Source organism: Mustelus asterias, chromosome 14 (genome assembly GCF_964213995.1).
Source record: "Mustelus asterias chromosome 14, sMusAst1.hap1.1, whole genome shotgun sequence".
In the NCBI taxonomy this organism is placed as follows: domain Eukaryota; kingdom Metazoa; phylum Chordata; class Chondrichthyes; order Carcharhiniformes; family Triakidae; genus Mustelus; species Mustelus asterias.
In genome coordinates, this window is record NC_135814.1 from 53,728,908 (window position 1) to 53,752,062 (window position 23,155).

Sequence of the window (23,155 nt, forward strand, 5' to 3'; positions counted from 1 at the left end):
ATTAATGGCCATTTTATGGGGCCATTGGTATTTTGCTGATGGTAGAACAGTCAGCCTTGTGGAGGTGAACTCCCTGCAGTAGTCCTGGGAACCATCCGTGTCAGATACTCTGTTGTCTAAAAGGGCATAAAAGTCACCTCCAGACCCAAACAATTCACTGAGGGGTTGCTCTTCTGTCCAGTGGAGTTTACCACCCTTGTCCCTAAATTCTACCTGCATGTCTGAGGGCACCTCCATTTTGAAGAACTCTCAAGGCCAACCTCTCTGGCCAGCAATATCAAAAGCCTGCCTGCTGTCCTTACTTGGACAGTGAACTCGCCTGCTGTAAAATCAGCCCATTGCTTCAGCAGTAGTCATGAGGGGGGTGTTTAATCAACATGCAGTTGAGCTGGATATTCCACTGCTCACTACTTGGTTGCAGATAGCGCAAGTCACCATGTATATAATCAATGGCAAATACCAGCCTGTGACTGGGTCAACAAAGATAGTTAGTTGTTTGATAGGGTAAAGCAGACCTTGGTAACATGGAAAGATTAACTACAGCTCATGTCATCTTCTTTAGAGTTTTAAAACAAACTGGTGCTCTTTTACTGAGCATTGACACTTTACTATCTTATATTTGGAGAAGCCCTGGAGTAGAGTGTTTGTTCCACTACATTAAGTTTAATTATTCATACAGTTTTCACTATATGCATGTCCAAATCATTAGTTATTAAAACATTCTAAAGTACTGATAACAAGATGCCTGCAGATTAAAAGTTGCTGTGGAGGAAAAGAAATACTCCATTTGTAATTTATAACATTTGAATTTAGTATTTATACTGCATCACATAGTGCTTACCAAATGTCACCTCTCCATTGCCATTCTTGTCAAACAGCTGAAAAGCCACAATAAACATGGCATCAGGAGCACACAGAACAGATTCAAATGCCAGAAATTCTTGAAAGGAGATCAACCTATAATTACAATATGAAAAGTTATCAAAGAAGGCTCACCACTAATGGTGGAGTTTCAAGCAAATTCTGTTCATGTTTAAAATTCAATATGCTTTTCACTTAACAATGTAAACTTTATTCAATATAAAGGTGTGCATATTAATTTGACATTGGCAGAATTACAACATTAGCAATTCTACCAAGTACACAATTACAAGAAATGTCAAGTAGTACTCATGCCTCCTATTAGGATTTGGGTTGATCAGACGACAGCAGAATTTCTGCTCATCTGCAGCCTGATCAACAGTGCATGATGCAGTGAGTCAACTAGACTCATCGTTTCAACCAGACAACTGTAAAGGAGGTAGGAATTGCTGGATTACAAATTACAGAATTTTTAAAAAATACATTTCTTGGATGCATTCAAAATGTTAAAATATAGCTGGCTGATTGTTTCCCTAGACATGTGTAAAATTTACAGTAAGTACCCAATATAAACTGCAGTGGCAGCCGTGCTGTGCATATAGTCAGATTCTCAGCAAAGACATTTTAATTGTCTCTTGATTCACTTTTGAACAGATCACAGCATTTGATAAAGAACCTGCCACTGCTGAAGGGAAACAAAGCAACACTTTTTTTTAAACAAAAAATTAAATTAAATTTCAGAATATCAAGGAGCAGCATGGGAGGGGTGTGGGGGGAATGAAATAATGCAAATGCTTCTTATGATTTATATACTATCCTAGTACCAGCCATAGTTCATTTCATACAATTGCTTAGGAATTATCAAATCAGTTCTATCACATGTTATTTACAGAATTTAACTAACCGTGACAAAGTACTTAGACACAAAGCTACTCTTCTTCAGACCTTTATTTTCACCTGCACTTCTTCAATAATTATTTCAAAACCTTCTAAAATTGAGAATAGTTTTCACCACTTAGTTTCTCAACAAAGCAATAACTAATTTTCATTTCAATAAACTACATAATAATCTATCCTGCAACAAGAAGCAAATCCTCTTAAATAGTCACCTGATGGACAAAGCTGGTCTGCCTACTTACGACAAACTGCTGCTGAATCCTAACTCTCAGTAATGACAACCTTCACAAACCTTTGTCTTCCTTTCACTCAACAATTTACAATGCCCTGTTGCACTGATGTAAAGCACATCTCAGAATTCTTCTTCAAGACAACAAAACGAAACTACATTTGGACAATAACTTAAGAGGTGGCCACATAGTATTGATATGCGAGTGCATAATCAATACCACTGTAATATTTTAGCAATTTTAATATGACCTATATGGTATATTGCCCAACAATTTTCTAATTATTGCTATGATTTTGTATTAATACTATGCATGGTGTAGTTCTTTAATTTTGAATTATCTATAACAAATATTGACAGTGGAGGTAGCCAATTGAACAACTATTAAATTGATGGCAAAAATTTACAACAAAATGCTGAATTTAAAAACTTTGCAGTACTGAACAGAAATTATACAAACAGCATTGACAAAAACTTCAAGAACTTCCTGGTGCCAAATAAACCATGTGAAATTAGAGTCAGGTTTTGCGCAAGAACATAATAATGCCTTTCCATTCATGTTTAACCCATACTACAGCCTATTATGAAGAACGTGCATGCCTAAAAGAAAATCGGTGTCCAGCACAATTTATTTTACAACAAATGTTGAAGATGTTGGAGTTAGTCAACTGAATACTATATTTTTGAAATCAATCACACAATATTCAGACCACCAGGAACAATTGCAGTTAACTGTAACTGAACATATGAGTACATTTACAGTATAATTTTACAACTTCAGTGCTTCTGCTGAATGAAAAGTAAGATAAAACCTGATAAAAGTGCTCGAGGTATTCCCTGAAGGGGGTGCCCTCACACACTTAGGGATGGGCAATAAATGCTAGCCAACCAGCAACACCCATGTCCCACAAATGAATTAAAAAACTTCACGTCAGTTGAGTCAAACAATATGTAAAAAGGCAGAGATTCCTTGACCTTCTCAGACTATTCTAATCTATCGGCAATAAAGCAGGTTGGTTAGAAAATGCAAACTCTGCTATCGTCTTTCACTCTTCATGGAGCACCTTCATTGCCCAAGGATTGTTGATATGCCATGATATCACCAAGGAGTGGGGCAGTGAAGAAGGCCCCTAAAAACTACCTCAGCCAGTAAGAGGATTGAATCCTCACTGTTAGCATTATTTCACATCACCATATGCCCACTGTCAGTTAATATTAAACTGGAAGAGCTTCAGTGTGCATGTAAACAAGTGCAAACAGAATCGCTCCCAGACAATAAACTCTCTGAGGCCACACCATCATTAATAGAATTACATCCAATCAAAGAGCCTATGATTTTATGTGCTGGAGAGAAAGTAAATCAATGGAAGTGTAATAATGAGAGAATATGTCCATTTTTCTGCAAAACTGCTGACTGCAAAACATCATTAGCTAACATTATGAATTAGCAAAACAGAATTCTGAGTCATGTCCAGTTATAACGAATTAAAAAGCTGTTGTTTGTAATTCTCGCATGTTCACAAAAATCTTTACAAACATCAATGTGCATTAACTTTGTTCCAGGCATAATTAATTTGTTACTGCTTTAATGACACCAAGTATTAGCTCTCAATTAATTAAGATCTGAGCATTAGACAAAGTTTTTTAAAATTGCATATTCTTGGTACTATTAACAAAGAAAGTTACAGCACAGGAACAGGTCCTTCGGCCCTCCAAACCTGCACCGACCATGCTGCCTGACTGAACAAAAACTCCTTACCCTTCCGGGGACCATATCCCTCTATTCCCATCCTATTCATGTATTTTTCAAGATGCCCCTTAAAAGTCACTACCACATCCGCTTCCACTACCTCCCCTGGCAACGAGTTCCAGGCACCCACCACCCTCTGTGTAAAAAATATGCCTCGTACATCTTCTTTAAACCTTGCCCCTCGCACCTTAAACCTGTGCTCCCTAGTAATTGACTCTGGGAAAAAGCTTCTGACTATCCACTCTGTCCATGCCTCTCAATCTTGTAGACTTCTATCGGGTCTCCCCTCAACCTCCGTCGCTCCAGTGAGAACAAACAAAGTTTCTCCAACTTCTCCTCATAGCTAATGCCCTCCATACCAGGCAACAGCCTGGTAAATCTTTTCTGTACCCTCTTCAAAGGCTCCACATCCTTCTGGTGGTGTGGCGACCAGAATTGAACACTATATTCCAAGCGCGACCTAACTAAGGTTCTATAAAGCTGCAACAAGATTTGCCAATTTTTAAACTCAATGCCCTGGCTAATGAAGGCAAGCGTGCCGTATGCCTTCTTGACTACCTTCTCCACCTGCATTGCCACTTTCAGTTTCCTGTGTACCTGTACACCCAGATCCCTTTGCCTATCAATATTCTTAAGGGTTCTGCCATTTACTGTATATTTCCTATCTGCATTAGATCTGCCAAAATGCATTACCTCACATTTGTCCGGATTAAACTCCATCTGCCATCTCTCCACCCAAGTCTCCAACTGATCTTTATCCTGCTGTATCCTCTGATGGTCCTCATCGCTATCCGCAAATCCACCAACCTTTGTGTCATCCGCAAACTTACTAATCAATCCAGTTACATTTTCCTCCAAATCATTTATATATATTACAAACAGCAAAGGACACAGCACTGATCCATGAGGAACACCACTTGTCACAGCCCTCCATTCAGAAACGCACCCTTCCACTGCTACCTTCTGTCTTCTTTGACTGAGCCAGTTTTGTATCCACCTTGCCAGCTCACCTCTGATCCCATGCGACTTTACCTTCTGCACCAGTCTGCCAAGAGGGACCTTGTCAAAGGCCTTACTGAAGTCCATCCACTGCCCTACCCTTATCAATCAACTGCGTCACTTCCTCAAAAAACTCGATCAAGTTCGTGAGACACGACCTCCCCTTCACAAAATCATGTTGCCTCTCACTAATATGTCCACTTATTTCCAAGTAGGAATAAATCCTGTCTCGAAGAATCCTCTCCAATAATTTCCCTACCACTGATGTAAGGCTCACCGGCCTGTAACTACCTGGATTATTCTTGCTACCCTTCTTAAACAAAGAAACAACATTGGCTATTCTCCAATCCCCTGGGACCTCCCTGTAGCCAGTCAGGATACAAAGATTTCTCTCAAGGCCCAGCAATTTCCTCCCTTGCCTCTCTCAGTATTCTGGGGTATATCCCATCAGGCCCTGGGGACTTGTCTACCTTAATGTTTTGAAGAACCCCAATACCTCCTCCTTTTTGATCGCAACATGACTAAAACTATCTACACACCCTTTCCCAGACTCATCATCCACCAAGTCCTTCTCTTTGGTGAATACTGACGCAACGTACTCATTTAATACATCGCCCATTTCCTCTGCCTCCACACATAGATTCCTTCCCTTGTCCTCGAGTGGGAAAACCCTCTCCCTGGTTACCCTCTTGCTTTTTATATATGTATAAAAAACCTTGAGATTTTCCTTAATCCTGCTGGCCAATGCTTTTTCGTGACTCCTTTCAGCCCTCCTTACTCCTTGCTTAAGTTTCTTTCTACTTTGCTTGTATTCCACACTTGCTTCGTGTGTTCCCAGCCTCCTAGCTTTCTTTTTCTCTTTGACTAAGGTTCACAATATCTCTCGTTATCCAAGATTCCCAAAACTTGCCATACTTATCCTTCATCCTTACAGGAACATGCCGGTCCTGAATCCCTATCAACTTACACTTGAAAGTCTCCCACATGCCAGATGTTGATTTGCCCTCAAACATCTACCCCCAATCTACATTCTTCAGTTCCTGCCTAATATTGCTGTAATTAGCCTTCCCCCAATTTAACATCTTAACTTGAGGACTACATTTATCTTTATCCATCAGTACCTTAAAGCTTACTGAATTGTGGTCACTGTTCCCGAACTGCTCCCCTACTGAAACATCGACCACCTGGCCGGGCTCATTCCCCAATACCAGGTCCAGTATGAGCCCTTCCCTAGTTGGACTATCTACATACTGTTTAAAGAAGCCCTTCTGGATGCTCCTTACAAACTCTGCCCCATCCACATCCCTAGCACTAAGTGAGTCCCAGTCAACATAGGGGAAGTTAAAATCTCCCACCACAACAACTCTGTTACTTTTACACCTTGCCAAAATCTGCCTACAAATCTGTTCCTCTATCTCCCGCTGGCAATTGGGTGGCCTATAGTAAACCCCCAACATTGTGACTACACCCTTTATTTTCCTGAGCTCTACCCATATTGCCTTGCTGTACGAGTCCTCCGAGGTGTCCTCCCGCAATACAGCGGTGATATTCTCCTTAACCAGTAGTGCAACTCCCCCAACCCTTTTACATCCCCCTCTATCCCACCCGAAACATCTGTATCCTGGAATGTTAAGCTGCCAATCCTGTCCTTCCTTTAACCAAATCTCTGTAATGGCGACAACATCATAGTTCCTAGTACTAATCCAAGCTCTAAGTTCATCTGCCTTACCTATTACACTTCTCGCATTGAAACAAATGCACTTCAGTCCACCAGGCCCTCCTTGATTAGCAACCCCACCCTGCCTGCTGCTTCTCCGAGTCTAACTGGCCCTACTCTCTGGTCCCCCTTTAGCTAATTCACCTTTGCTTTGGTTCCCACCCACCCTGCCAAATTAGTTTAAATCCTCCCGTGTGACACTAGCAAACCTCCCGGCCAGAATATTTATGCCCTTCCAGTTTAGATGCAACCCGTCCTATTGTATTGAGCTATATTTTTATCTTTAGATTCAATGAAATTATCAACTAATGACTATGTGGCTTATCTTAATTCTGTGTTCTCAAGAGATTTTTACTTCAAATGTCACCCATCTGTCTAGGAGCTGATAGTCCCAATGAATTGCAACAAATCACAAGTTAACATGCAGGGATGGCAAGCAATTATGAAGGTAAATAGGATGTCAGCCTTTATTGCAAGGGGGGTTTAGAGTAAAAGAGTGAGAAAATCATGCTGCAGTTATATGGAGCTTTGGTATAATCACACCTGGAGTACAGTGCATTGCTTTGGTCTGCTGGCTCAAGGATATGCATGTTTTAGTGTGCAATGAAGGCACGTTTGATTAATTCCTGGAACGAGTAGACCTATGTTCTCTGGCATTTAGCAGAATGAGAGACGGTCTCATTGAAACGTTTAAATAATTCTTATAAGGGCTCGACGAACTAGATGCTGAAAGACTGTTTTCCCTCGCCAGAGAATCTGGAACTAGCGGTGAGAGTTTCAGAGTCAGCCATTGAGGACTGATGAGAAATTTTTTCTCGCATCTCAGCTCTTTGGCTAAGATCAAGTGTCAGATCAAGCCAAGATGAGGTGCAATGCCTGATCTTGTCAGTCTCTTTTGTGGGGACCATGAATTGGATTCAATTGTAATTTGAATTTGTTTTTGGAGCAAGCAAGGAATGGGTTGTGAGCATTATGGATATCTGGCACAATGGTTAGCACTGCTGCCTCACAGCACCAGGGACCCGGGTTTGATTCCCATCTTGGGTCACTGTCTGTGTGAAGTTTGCACGTTCTCCCTGTGTCTATGTGGGTTTCCTCCGGGTGTTCCAGTTTCCTCCCACAGTTTGAAAGACGTGCTGGTTAGATGCATTGACCCGAATAGGCACCGGAGTGTGGCGACTAGGGGAATTTCACTTCATTGCAGTGTTAATGTAAGTCTGACTTGTGACAAATAAATAAACTTATCTCAGAATGAGTGAGATAGATTTTTGGACACTAAGGAAATCAAGGCAGTATGGGGATAAAGTGGAAAAGACAAGCTGATGTAGATCTTATTGAATAATGGAGCAGACTCTCTGGCCAGATGTCTGTCCTACCCCTGTACCCAGTTCTTACATAATAAACACCTGCACATCAATCATTAAGTTATTTGGTTCCTTCAAAAATACTAAAATGATGTTGCTTTGACTTATTTTTATTTTGAATACTCTCACTAATTTCCCCAAAAGCCACCACTCAAATACATTAAAAAACAAATTAATACTTTGAAATGGCTGTATGTTTCATAGAGTCTCATCTTACACTCAACTGTTTTGATGCCGTAACTGCACTGAAAAATGAAACTTAGCGCAAGGTATTTCCATAGAATGGAACCATAGAAACCCCACAGTGCAGGAGGCCGCCATTTGGCCCATCGAGTCTGCACTGACCTTCCAAAAGAGCATCCCACCCAGGCCCTCCCCTCTGCACTAATACACCTAACCTACACATCTTGCGACACCAAGGGGCATTCTAGCATGGCCAATCCACCTAACTTGCACATCTTTGGACTGTGGGAGAAAACCAGAGCAAACACATGCAGGCACGGGGAGAATGTGCAAACTCCACACCGACAGTAAATCAAGGCTGGAATCGAGCGCAGGTCCCTGGCACTGTGAAGCAGCAATGCTAACCACTGTGCCACCACCACTTTATCCAAAATAGCTGACATTCTATTTCATTTTCAGGGTTTCCGCAGAAATGTTTTAGTTATCAATCTGTTGTCATTTTATACCCAGCTGTTTATAGTGCTAAATATTATTCCCTCATTTTTAATTGCTTCCTTACAATTGGAAAAGGGAAAGTGTTTAGTATTCCCTAAGAAAAAGAAAAATACCTCAGTCTCAAGCTTTTTTTTGAGACAATTACATTTAGAATTGCATTTGAACACAAATCAGCTCCTTTTAAAGTAAATATTTAAAAGAAATACAAAGCATATTTCATTATAACTGTTAAGTCACAATTTCAAACTCCAAACTTTTGAATTTTGTATTTCTCATTTTAAGAAGGCTTGGCAGATATCTGACAAATGTTCAAACACTGCACAGTTTTCATTGGGAAATATCAGCACTATGATAATGTGATGTGATGCACTATATTTACATTATAATGCAATGGAGAGTTAACCTTGTTCAGAAAGGTCAGGCTGAAGGAGCAAACATAACATAACACTCACCTCTCAATCAGAAGCAAACATTTCAGAATTTAATGACAAGAATAACAAACTGATAAAATTAACTATAAATATTTATTAAACCTACTTGTTGGAAACTATAAATTCAAAATTGAAAAAGTGTAAAACTGAACAAAACCTTTAATGGGTTTCATAACAATTGAAAAACTGCATCAACCTCACTGAATACATCAATGGGAGGAGGTCTCTTTTGAGTACCTGGTGGTCCTTCACCAAATCTAGCATTAATGATTGCTACTTCATACATCAACAATAACAGAACTAAATTCCTGTCAAAATATTTGAACCAGAGTTCTTTTTAAAGTTGACTTTTCTTCCAAATTAACAGGAGCTTTATAGATGAGGTAGCTTAGAAAATTGCGTCTTTTCTTAATCAGGTTGCTAAAAACATACTGCACTGAAAACATGGAAACATAAAGATAATGGCAAGATTTCCAACAAGATAGCAATTGGCCTTCCTTGTAGAATTTAAATTTAAAACTCACCGAACCCGAATGAATGACATGCAAGTTTTTCTGGATCAAATCAAAAAGCTTTCTGCAAAAGACAAGCATTCCCTACAATCTGATTTTTCCAATTATACCCATTTATTCAAAACAGAATAAATGAAGCTACAAAGGCAACAGGGGGAAAACAGAGCATGCCAAGTTCTACATTTCATTCTGCAAGTTCAACAGCTTGATGAAGTTATCATTTTCCTTTAATGTGGCTGGTTTTCCATATGCTCCACCCAATGGCCAAATCTCAAAATTTAAATGGTTGGATGTTTACTAACACTCTGAAAATAGTATAAGGGATGGGAAGACTGTATTACGAGAAAAGGTTGGAGAGGTTAGGTTTGTATTCACTACAATTTAGAAAAGTAAGAGTTGACTTAATCGAAACCTTTACGATCTTGATGAGTTTTGAACGGGCGGATGCAGAAAGAATATTTCTGTTGTCGAAGAATCTAAAATTAGTGGTTCACTGTTAAAGATAAGGGGTCACTCATTTAAGACAGAGATGAAGAGAATTTTTTTCTCTTGAGTGTCATGGGTCTCTGGAACTCTCTTCCTCAAAAAGCAGTGGACGCAGAGTCTTTGAATATATTTAAGGCTGAGCTAGATAGATTCTTGATTATTAAGGGGGTGAAAAATTATTGGGGGTACGCAGAAATGTGGCATTGAGATTACAATCAGATAAACCATGATCGTATTGAATGGCGGAGCAAACTCGAGGGGTCGAATGACCTATTCCTGTTCCCAATTTGTATGTTTATACGTAAATCCTGCACTACCTAATGCTGTACCATAACTATAACAAACATCTTTCAAAATGCACAAAAATAGAGCATAAAAAATCCATTTTACGGCATTTCATAAACCAACAGTTAAATTTTCATCTTACCCATCTTTAGTTTGGTCAGCCACACCCGCCAGAAGCTGTACAGTCTTTGGATTGTAGTGTGGATCTGTGTGTAATCCCAGATATTTCTGCACAAAATCTGTTGGAGTCATGTAATGCTCCCCATCCTTGGTCACACTACAAAACTAAGGAGAAATAATAAAGTTAAGTTGCATATAATAGCTGCTTTGATAGAGAGAATCTAGGATTTAGGTGAAACAACTTTTAAGGTATATTTACACAAAGAAAAGTCAGCTCAGCTCTTAACAAAATACAGTGTTAAAAATACAAATTTAATAAGATTATGCTTGGGCTGTCTCTTTAATACAAGATAAAATGATGGCATGAAGGGGGTCAAGTATCCTGTGACAACAAGCGTGGGTGGTTTGGTTGTTAAAGGTTATAGTGGGGCCAGGGTTGATTTACTGGAAAGGAGAAGCATGTTATTCACACCTGTAGACAATAGAGATGTGATTCGAGAGGGGAAGAAACCATTGTAAGTCATTGTATTATTGGGTTATAGGGATTTGCCAAGATATCTGAGACACTCAGAGGCTAGAGCATCTGCAAGCAAGCCCAAGAGAGAGAGAGAGAGAGAGAGCACGAGCGCACAAAGACACAGAGGCAGCCAATGCTCCACCTGAAGCAGAGTAAATGCTACCTTTATTACCGACCATGCAGAAGATAGGGAGGAGCTTGTGCTCAGATTGAAGAGCCTAAGTTGTGCACAAAGACACAGAGGCAGCCAATGCTCCACCTGAAGCAGAGTAAATGCTACCTTTATTATCGACCATGCAGAAGATAGGGAGGAGCTTGTGCTCAGATTGAAGAGCCTAAGTTCATGGTGATTTAAACAAGGATGGAAGATTTGCCTAGCTTTGGCAAGAGGGAGGAATCTCCAGGGTAACATTCACTGTACAAATCAGTTTGGAGATTAGAAATTAACTAACTGGGAGAGGAAATAAGGAAGCAGGCTAGCAGGAGCAAAGAATAGCTTTGCACTGGTTGCATAAGAAGAAAGAGTCCACTTAAGAGACAGGATAAAGTAAATTTTCATCATTTCAATAAGTTTAATGGGGGAACTTTTTCTGTATTTTAGCGGATAAGTTGCCTGCTGAATACTATTTAGACCACATTGCTTGTTAAAGTGAAAGTCTTAACTTGAAATCCTGTTGTGTGATCCTTTCAATCAGAAAATGGAAATTCAAATATATTTTCACAAATTATCGATCTCTAGAGGATTGTAACAACTGCTTAAGAACATACCAGAATGGGAATATATCAGTCAACCTTATACCATTCATGGTTGGTCTTCTACCTCAACTCCACCTTCCCATACCACTGCCATATCCCTTAATTCCCTTAGCATCCAAAAACTTCTGCCACGAATATGCTTAACAACTAAGTATCCTCTGGGGTAGAGAATGGTAAAGATTACAACGCTTTGAATAAATAAATTTATGCTAATTTCAGTCCTAAATTACTAGCCACTTATTTTGAACTGTAACCGTTCTGGACTCTCCAGCTGGAGAAATTCTTCTAGTATCTACTCATTCAAGCTCCTTAGGAAATTTAAATGTTTCAATGAGATCACCTCTCATTCTTCTCAATCGTGGGCAAGTTAAGCATAGTGTACCCAATTTATCCTCATAAGAGAATCCCTTTATCTCAGGAATCAGTTCAGTGAACTTTCGCTGCATCCTCGCCGAGACAAGTCCCCATGACAAGGAGACCAAAAACCACATAAAGTACTCCAAATGTAGTCTCACCAAGGCCTCACACAATTACACCAATACTCCTTCTCAACACTCCAGTAACTTTGTTGATTTAGTCTCAACTGAATAACTCAAATTAATTACAAAATTGTTTAAAAGAGGTTATCATAATATGCTAAGAATCAAATATTCCTGAAATTGTTCAGTAAAACATTGAGAGTAAGATGACTGAATACATTATAGTATTCAACTGTAAGAATTCCCATAAGTCTGGAAAACCAGATTTCCATCATTAATGATACATTTGTTGTATTTGCCCTCTGATATTAAATATGTACTTTAGGTACATATAGATGGAGCAAAAATAGACAGACCTGCCCACATATCTGAAAGCCAAGGCACTGAAAATTAAGTTATTTGTGTTTTCAAATAAATAAACTTCAATATACATCACCAAGGCTGTAATTGCAAGAAAAGATCCTAAATAATTTGACTGCATCCGATTGTTAAATAATTCCAGTTTGCAGGATTTGGTGATTAGTAGATTCTTTTAATGTTAACTGTTAATGTATTTCATATCCTGTGCAATACCAACAAACATATCTTGAAAAGATATTTGTTCAACGTTTCTGCAATGTTCAACATAAACATCACACTGAAGATCATTAACCAAAACTATTTTAAGCTGGACTAAGTAAAATCATAAGATAGCTGTATATAAGATTCAATTTACAAAGATTTTAAATGTGGAATGTCCTACAAGGCACATTCATTAAGAAACTTAACTCTACATTTTGCAAGTCAAACTGTAACTGGTTGTTAAACTAGCTACTTCAAATTAATGAACACCTCCAAAACACAGATATACAAAGAGTAAAATAACTTGCCTGACCTAGGAGAGTTAGCTGACTAAACACAAATAGAATTTGACTTTTGGTTTCTGAATTAATGGTTTACTACAATGTATAAATTATCTTTACAGTGCATGAAATAAGATGGCATTTATATATTTTCACCTGAATGCCACTGAAATAATTTCAACATTTCAGAATAAATTATACTCTGTAACAACATATTTAAATTCAGGAAAAGGCTATTTGGAGACACCTACAGATAACAATGATGCTGATTTTACTAGGGCAGGATTTTAGAGCCGGGTCAGTATGGATTTTCCAGAATGATGCTTTTTTTAAATTTTCAAGCTATCTTGACTGATTGAAAGGCATGACTGGCATAGCTGCCTGACAGGATGGGAATACACTGAATAGGCCCAAGTCCAAAATCAGGCAAGTTGTTGGTTATTGGGGATAGAGATCTCAGAAGTGGGGACTAAAGTTGCAAGGATGGGTGAATACAGGAGCTCAATGATCATGAAGTGGAGCGACGGATCTGTGATTGCGGAGGTGTGGGATAGAGATTGAGGATGAAGTAGTGGGGGTTTACAAGTAGGTTTTTAAGCCTAGAGGAAAGATTCCTTGTTGTATCTGGCCAACAAGGTACATAAACTGTTAGGACTCTTATCTGATCCAGCCTTTTGTGCATCTTTTACCCATTACCAAGGGGTTTTAAAAAATATTTTAACCTCCCACCTGGCCCAATGGTGAGAGTCTGAAGTCATATAGACTTCATATATTTCCTCCCTGAAAAATATCAGTGAACCAGATGGGTTTTAACCACAAACCGGTTGTTTCATGATTACTATTAAAAAGACAAGTATCTTAATTCCAAGTTTAAACATGGCATTTAAATTCCTCCAGCTTCTATGATGGGGTTTGAACTCAAGTGTCCGGAACATCAGATCGGGCCTCTTTATTACAAGTGCGATAACATTACCATTATGCTACCAACTCCTTAATAAAAAAAAGACTGCACCTCTGATAATGCTCCCTCAGTGCTGTCAGCCTTGATTTTTGTGCTGAAGTCTTGGAATGGGACTTGAAGCCACAAGCTCCTGATTCAAAGGCATAGTCAAGGCTGACACTTTTCCCATTCCTGTACCATTATTTCTGGTTTCACTCAAGTGTATCCTTGGTCCCCTCCTATTTCTCACATGCTACCCTAACATCATCCAATAACAGCATCAGTTTTCACATACAAGCTTACAACACCCAACTCTATCTCACCACCACTTCTGTTGACTCTCCCATTGTAGCTAAATTATCTGACTGTTTGGCTGATATCCAGTACTGAATAAACAGAAATTTCCTTTGATTAAATATTGATAAGATGGAAGCCATTGCCTTTGGTGCCAGAGAAAAATTAAATTCCCTAACTACTACCTCCATTCCTCTCTCTGAAAACTACAATTTGACCCTGACTATCTGCAACCTACTTTGCAAACTGAAATGAGCTTCTGACCACGTATCTGCACCTTCAGCAAGATCAACTATTTCCACCTCTGGAATATCATCCCACTCCAGCCTTGCCTCAGCTTACCTGCTCCTCATTAATGCCTTTGTTTCTTCTCAACTTGACTATTCTAACAAACTCCAAACCAGCCTTCCACATTTTAACCTCTACAAACTGGAGGACATTCAAAAGTATGTTCCAGCCTGATAGCGATAGGTTTTTAACCTCTCAGGCAATCAAGGGATAGGGGAAGCAGGCAGGAACATGAAGTTGAGGTAGAAGATCAGACATGGTTGTACTAAATGCTGGAGCAGACGTCAGAGGCTGAATGGTCTACTCCTGCCCCTATTTCTTCTGTTCTTATATAAAATACAAGCTGTTATTGTTATTGTTCTGACTATCAGAAACCTTTGCCACTAACAAGGAGCAGCAGCGCTCCGAAAGCTTGTGCTACCAAGTAACCTGTTGGACTTTAACCTGGTGTTGAGACTTCTTACTAGCAAGTCAAACAAGGACACGCCAGTAGGAGATTTTAATCATTGCTAACAGTCAGCTACGGCTTGTAACCATAGTACTCCCAGGCAAGCTATGTCCATCCTGCTCAACCATGCAATGCACAGAATAAAACAGCATAAATGGGGAGGTCATTTGGTCCATTGTGTCCATGTCAATTCCTTCAAAAAGCTATCCAATGAGTCATAATTCTATGCTCTTTCTCCATAGCTCTGCAAATTTTCCCCCTTCAACTATTTCTCCAATTGGCTTTTGAAAATTATTGAATCTGCATTGCAAGGGCACAGGCATCATTAACAAAGAAACATTACACCAAGTTATTTTCCCAGTACCTTCAAGGTGCTTAGAACAGAGAATTAAATTTTTAAAGCAACAAACTTATGTTTATTTAACAAGCTGAATTAGAGCGAATCTGTGCAAAGTCATTACACTGTTCCTATTGCACTTAATTGTCATTGTTCCATCTCATGCTTAATTCAAAACCAAAAAAAATATTGCTGCCTGCTTGGAAGCAACTTACAAGGACTCGAGGCAGACACTGGCTTTATACTAGCCTAGATATGTACATCTGTTGCTGTTTTTAAATTTAGTTTTTATTCTGATCTTGCATAACGTTGAAGACAATAATTGCATCTCTGTTTAAATGCCATTTTAACATTGTTACAAATGTAACAAGAGTTTTCACAGGTCCCCAGAAGATCAGTAATTTTAACCCCTTCCTACACTCTTATCTTTTCTCTCTCTTGTCTGCTGTATCACTCATTATTTTCTAATTATGAGACTCTATAATGAGGCAAGTTGTTGTTTCTGCACATCAACAATGGTGGGAAAAGAAACATCTGAGCAAGAAAATATTCTTCAGGAATACCCTACGGTTCTAGTCACAGAATAAATTTAGGAAACTTGTTTTTTCCCATTGTGAAATGGTCCACAAAATATAATTTCATAAAGTTAATGCTTTAAACTATACTCTAGTAAACACTGGCCGCAATTCATTTTTATGGATACACAAATATTACAGCATGTTTAGGCAAGAACAGATGTATGATTTAGCATGAAAACCCAAAAGATGTTGGCCTACTTTGTCCCACTATTCGCTCAGTGTAAACAGCATTTCACTCCTTCCTTCACTTTTTGAATTAAAATGTGTTCACTGGCATTGCTTCATCACTGTGGTAGCTGCAAATTAAACTCCACATAGAAATTTAAGTCTTGTCCACTTCAACACAAGCACACTTTTACAACATGACATGTTTAATCATGTAAAACAACCTCTGAAATTAATTAAAATTATTTTTAAAAGTGTTATTCCTTTAGATTTCAATTTTGGGATTTTTAAAAATGTATTTCTTTTATTTCTGCTTTCTGTCTCCTTTTTCCATTTCTTTTAATCCAATTTTTCTTTTGCTCTCCATTTCTTCCAGTACCTTATTTGGCATTGAATTCACCCACTCCAATTTACCCTTCCCTTCGCAGTCTTGTCCTTGCGCTGTTTAATGTCACAATCTTTTAATCTGATTATTTAGGAGAGACACAGTTGCTTGCCCTGCTTACTCAGGTGCCTGATGGCCCACTTCCCTTTCTGTAATATTATCAATTCACGCTTTCAGCACTTCATCACCCTAAAAGAATTTAAACATAAATGTGCAAGGGCAAGCCCAACAGCAAACAATGTTAGATTCACTGTTACAGAAAATTATGGCCCATTAAAATTATTAAAAATTATATATTTATCTGTAAACATCCATACATTACATAGCTAAAACGTAATGCCGACTTGTAGGGATATGGGGAAAGAGCTGGGGAGCTGGGCTAATTGGCTAACTCTTTCAAAGAGCCAGCACAGACACGATGGGCCGAATGATGAACAAATAACTCTTATTTTGGAACCAACTACCCATATGAATATGACAGATTGAAACACTTTGCATAATGCAAACTTGTGCCAAGTTTTTCAAACCCTAACTTTTACTGGTTTTAAACCAAATTAAGTCAGGAGTGGGAAACAGGCATATTAACCCATAACTCCCTCACATCTTCTCCACTTAGCCATGGGGCGGCATGGTAGCACGGTGGTTAGCACTGCTACTTCACAGCTCCAGGGACCTGGGTTCGATTCCCGGCTTGGGTCACTGTCTGTGTGGAGTTTGCACGTTCTCCTCGTGTCTGCGTGGGTTTCCTCCAGGTGCTCCGGTTTCCTCCCACAGTCCAATTATATGCGGGTTAGGTTAATTGGCCGTGCTAAAATTGCCCCTTAGTGTCCTGAGATGCGTAGGTTAGAGGGATTAGTGGGTAAATATGTAGGGATGTGGGGGTAGGGCCTGGGTGGGATTGTGATCGGTGCAGACTCGATGGGCCGAATGGCCTCTTTCTGCACTGTAGGGTTTCTATGAGTTCAAGCCATTTCACAATTTTATTAAATCAATAAGAAAAACAAGATTATGTTTGCCACACTCTTGAGCTTTCCTACAATGTATTAATTCCACAAAGATATATTTGAATTTTTTTCCAAACGATTAGCTTCTTCAGAACATCTTTTCTTTCCACTTCCCTCCCCCACCCCAGGTTGGAAAGTCCTTGCTGCTGATGCCAAGAATATGGTACCTCTTGCCAGGTGAATTCAATTTTAAGTCTAGAAAGCTGCAGGAGCACCTGGTCCATGTTTCCTGCTTCGCCAACATCAACCATCTTACTTTCATACGGCATTCATTACAGTAGCTTAGTCGAGTATCAACGACATTTACCCAACTGCAGCAGGTTAAGTGGCATTACGGCACTCAAATAACAACTGACTGAGCTACCAGGCTACTTGCAAAAATAGATTAAAAAGGCAACCTGTACCAGAGAAAATAAAGACTCAAGTGACAGCCTATGCCAGAACAGTAAATATCAAGAAGCAATTTTTAACTCAATGCTGAATTGACATAAGCTACTTTTGAGCAATGCCAAATTTAGGCCTGGCATGCATGCCCTATTAACGAGCAACTGGTTTAGTCTTACACTCATTGCAAAGTACAGGACCATGCCGGAGTCACAAAATTATTAGGATGCAGCCAATACTTCATGTAGATAGCTGAACACAGCTGTACTCATAAATCCTGCCTAAAGCCAGAACAATTTAAATCTGCATCAAATGTCACAACATGTTTTCCAGCATAAGAACAAAGGAAAATGATCTCGCTCAAATTCAAGATTTTCTCAGCTGTTTTACCTTGATATTCTTCAAACAGATCAATAATTTTAGATTTAAAGTCTGACAGAAAATACACTACTCACTGATCATACTGCAGACTCTGAAAACCACTATTTAACCATTCTGTAGTAACTGATGTTTTCTACAATAGTGACTATACTTCAAAATTACTTTGTTCACAATAAAACACTGAGACACCTTGATGTCTTGAAAGGTACCATATAAATGTGGGGATGTTTGCCGATCATTGCACAATGTTCAGCACCATTCACAACTCCTTAGACGCTGAAGCAGTCCATGTTCGAATGCAACAAGATTTGGACAGTATCCAGGCTTGGGCTGACAAGTGACAAGTAACATTTGCGCCACACAAATGCCAGGCAATGACCATCACCAATAAGAGGCACTATAACCACCGCCCCTTGACATTCATGTTACCATTGCTGAATCTCCCACTATCAACATCCTTGGGGTTACCATTGACCAGAAATTCAACTGGACTCACCACAAAGTGGAGATGCCGGCGTTGGACTGGGATAAACACAGTAAGAGTTTTAACAACACCAGGTTAAAGTCCAACAGGTTTATTTGGTAGCAAATAAACCTGCTACCAAAAATAAATCTTTGCTACCAAATAAACCTGTTGGACTTTAACCTGGTGTTGTTAAAACTCTTACTGTGCTCACCACATAAACACAGTGGCTACAAGAGCAGGTCAAAGGCTAGGAATAATGTGGCACAAGTCAGGAGTGTGAAGGAATACTCCCCACTTGCCTAAATTGGTGCAGCTCCAACAACACTCAAGAAGTTTGACACCATACAGGACAAAGCAGCCCGCTTGATTGGCACCACATCCACGAATATCCACTGCCTCCACCACCGACTCAGTAGCAGCAGTGTGTACTATCTACAAGGTGCACTTCAGCAATTCACCAAAGATCCTTAGACAGCACCTTCCAAACCCATAACCACTTCCATCTGGAAGGACAAGGGCTGCAGATACACTGTCACACCACCACCTGCAAGTTCCCCTCCAAACCACTGACCATCCTGACTTGGAAATATATCGCCGTTTCTTCGCAGTTGCTGAGTCAAAATCCTGAAATTCCCTCCCTAACAGCATTGTGAGTCAACCTAGAGCACGGGGACTGCAGTGATTCAACACGGCAGCTCACCACCACCTTCTTAAAGGCAACTAGGGATGGGCAATAAATGTTGGCCAGCCAGCGGCACCCATGTCCGACAAATAAAAATAAATAAATGTAAGTACTTTCTTTCTCTTTATTCTCAATAATTCTTTTGTTGGGACAATGATTTTCTTCCAGAATAAAAACACTAATTGAATGCTCAAAGTAAGGCAGAGGACATATTTATTAAAAGTACAGGAAAGAAAACATATGTATGTTGACAACTAAACATGTGCATGTTATTAAAGTGAGCATTCTGTATTTTTTTAAAAATGATCACAGATGTGTCATCCAGGCGTAAAGGAATTCCTTCCTGCAATTCAGAAGCACAAGGATGACTGATTGCCAACACTGCTGTGTTCAGGCTTGGTCAATAAAGGGGAACATGCGGGCAAGGGAGGACTGGAGACAGTATCCAAGTGGATAATCTCAAGCATCAACTATGAAAGGAGGATACGCTTAGCATCATACCAAATCATTTGTAGCGTCTTAACAAACCAGTGATATGTGACGATTATTTCCATTTCTCAGTTTCAGCCTCAAATATCACAACTGACTCAGTTTCATAAGTAATTCATAATAATCCTTCCAATATTCAAATTTGGCATTCCAAACACCTCTGCTAGACCCTTCCTTAACCACAGTCGTTCGCACAACTGTCTCACAAACGCTAGGGACCCAGGTTCAATTCTAGCCTTGGGTGACTGTGTGGAGTTTGCACATTCTCCCAGCGTCTGCGTGGGTTTCCTCCGGATGATCCAGTTTCCTCTGACAGTCCAAAGATGTGTAGGTTAGGTGGATTGGCCATGCTAAATTGCCCCTTAAGTGTCCCAAGATGTGTAGGTTAGAGGGATTAGCGGGGTAAATACACAGGGTTCCGGGAATAGGGCCTGTGTAGGAGGTTGTGCTGGAGAGTTGGTGCAGGATCAATGGACCAAATGCGCCTTCTGCACTGTAAAAATTCTGACTTAATGGGCGGAATTTTGCCATCTCACCCGCCACGGGAATCGTAGCAGGCAGGGGCGGACCATGCAAACGTCTGCTGACCTTGGGCAGGAATGTCTGGCCTTGGGACGAGTGCGGCTGGAAAATCCAGCTCTGTGACTCTTTTCAAATACATACTGCATGAGTTTTTCAAGTCATCATAACTATATGCTCTCTTTCCCACTACATCATAGTGAACCATTGGCTCTTAAAGTGATTTTTTTGGCTGTCGTGGCACAGATGTACACTCGTCAAGTACAGTAAATCATAAAAGAATAGGCTGCATTTTACTGTGAGAAATGAGAATTGTGCTTTTAACTGAAATCACACAGCACAGCAGGGCCATAGGGGAGTTTACGTGCATTGCTTTCAATAATTTCCATAAGCTTGTGGTTTAATATATCATTCAGCTCATGCAATTTGGCCTGAAACATTAACAATATGTCGCTATACAAAGATGCTGCCAGACATGCTGAGCATTTCCAGCACTCTGTTAGGATTGAATCCATTGAATAGAATCACTACAGTGCAGAAGGAGGCCATTCGGCCCATTGAGTCTGTACTGACTCTCCAAAAAAACATCTTCCTGAAGCCCACCACCCTGCTGCCCGATGATCACAACCCCGTGCATTTACCATGGCTAATCCACCTAACCTACACATCTCTGGACACTAAGGGGCAATTTAGCATGGCTGGTCCACCCAAGCACATCTTTGGACTGTGGAAGGAAACCAGAGCACCCGGAGGAAACCCACGTAGACACAGGGAGAACATGCAAACTCCACACAGACAGTCACCTGAGGCTGGAATCGAACCCGGGTCTTTGGCGCAGTGAGGCAGTGCTTTTAATTTCAGATTTCTACATTCGCAGTTAAAAACTGTCGTATTCATTTCAAGTACACTAATCCCCTCACTCGTGGCCAAATTTCAATGACAAATTTAAGTCAATCTCTCTGGGTTGAGCAAAAACCAATCAAATGAATCCTGGCTTCTGATTTCCACTGTAAATAGTAGATAACCGTTACCAGAAACATCATATCATATGATAATACAAGTCATATCACACAAATGCCATTTTACTTTGTGGACCTGCCTACCAGAATCCACTAGGCAGTTGTACTAATCTATCATTCACAACAGCTCCATAAACTTACTTTACAGTGCAGGCTTAAATATCAGAATACCTGAGTCAATAAAACCTTAAACTATTTTTACTACTTTTGTTAGTACCTTGACTAATAAAAATAGTGTAGATCTGTTTCCCACATTATCTCCAAAAACATGTTACATTTTCAGTAAAGGTGAACTTTACTACAGCTATAACTAAAATACAAATGAAACAGAAAGTTTAATGAATTTATATAAATTATTTCAATTACCTTCAAAAACACAGCTTTTAATTCAATGGGGTCAGCCCTTTTCGTTGACTGCACCTGAAATAAAAACACCTGTTATGTACATTGCTGAGACAAATTATCTTGCACAAATACATAAGAAATGGGTAAATTTTAAACAGTTTATTTCATTGCACAATTTGAACAATATTGCCACTGAAAAACTTCAGAAATTACAATATTGTGCTTCATCTACATAAACGTGAATGGATTACCATAAAACTTATCCATTGCTCATTAATTCTAACTAGTTACGGAATAACTAGGAGGAACATTGAAGTTCCTCTTAGATAAAGATTTCGAAATCATTTCCAACATGTCCTTGTTATAAAAAGCTAAATGCTCCAGACTTCACATTTTTGAAACTAAGTCGCCTTTTAGCCATTAGATGATACAACATTTCGACTGTGATCCATGAATTATGCTTTACCGTAACAGTGCTCTGCCTGAAGTACATATATTCTACTGTCAAACACCCATTTCTTGATATTCCGACATCTATGTGTAAAGCTGCTAAATACACTTCCTTTTTTAAATTGTTTTAAAGGTAACCCAAGGCCAAGCGCTAGGCCTCCAAACAACAAGCCGCCAACAAGGATAAAACAAGCACACCGACCACTCCTGTGTAAAATCTTATCTACAGAGTGAGAGTCCAGCCAGCCACACTAAGTGAGGGGCTGCGGGCGGACAGCAGCCGCTTTCAGCCTCTCTAACGGCCACAATCACACACAGACATTCTCGCTTGTGTCACCTTGACCGCCATGCTGCAGCTCTGATGTCACCCAGCGGCCTGACGGAGCGCGAGAACGTCCCCGGTCAAAGGTCAGACAGTCTCCCGGGAAACGGCGCGCCAAGCGCTCACGTGACAACAGCAGCCGCAGCAAAACGAGGGAGAGGAGAGGGGAGGACCGGGGGTGGGAGGGAGATTGGGTGTCGGGGGGCGGGGGGGGAGATCGGGGGCGGGGGGGGGGAGATCGGGGGCGGGGGGGGGAGATCGGGGGCGGGGGGGGGGAGATCGGGGGCGGGGGGGGGGAGATCGGGGGCGGGGGGGGGGGGAGATCGGGGGCGGGGGGGGGGGAGATCGGGGGCGGGGGGGGGGGAGATCGGGGGCGGGGGGGGGGGAGATCGGGGGCGGGGGGGGGGGAGATCGGGGGCGGGGGGGGGGGAGATCGGGGGCGGGGGGGGGGAGATCGGGGGCGGGGGGGGGGGAGATCGGGGGCGGGGGGGGGGAGATCGGGGGCGGGGGGGGGAGATCGGGGGCGGGGGGGGGGGAGATCGGGGGGGGGGGAGATGGGGGCGGGGGGGGAGATCGGGGGCGGGGGGGGGAGATCGGGGGCGGGGGGGGGAGATCGGGGGCGGGGGGGGGAGATCGGGGGCGGGGGGGGGAGATCGGGGGCGGGGGGGGGAGATCGGGGGCGGGGGGGGGAGATCGGGGGCGGGGGGGGGGAGATCGGGGGCGGGGGGGGGAGATC

General features: G+C 40.9%; 1 protein-coding gene across 2 annotated transcripts in view; it reads right to left on the reverse strand.

Moving 5' to 3' along the window:
• slc25a12 (solute carrier family 25 member 12) overlaps window positions 1-22,501 on the reverse strand; it is a 122,364-nt gene extending 99,863 nt beyond the window's left edge. Inside the window, exons 1-4 of one of the 2 annotated variants that reach the window (XM_078228390.1) lie at window positions 22,435-22,501; window positions 21,669-21,722; window positions 10,352-10,494; window positions 842-957 (exon numbers count right to left, since the gene is read on the reverse strand). In XM_078228390.1, the coding sequence (XP_078084516.1) occupies window positions 842-957; window positions 10,352-10,494; window positions 21,669-21,722; window positions 22,435-22,446 (325 nt within the window). In that variant the 5' untranslated portion in view covers window positions 22,447-22,501. Of the gene's footprint in view, window positions 1-841; window positions 958-10,351; window positions 10,495-21,668; window positions 21,723-22,299; window positions 22,392-22,434 lie in introns of those variants that run through there. The other variant, XM_078228391.1, reaches the window with a different exon arrangement.
• Window positions 22,502-23,155: the final 654 nt, after the last annotated feature.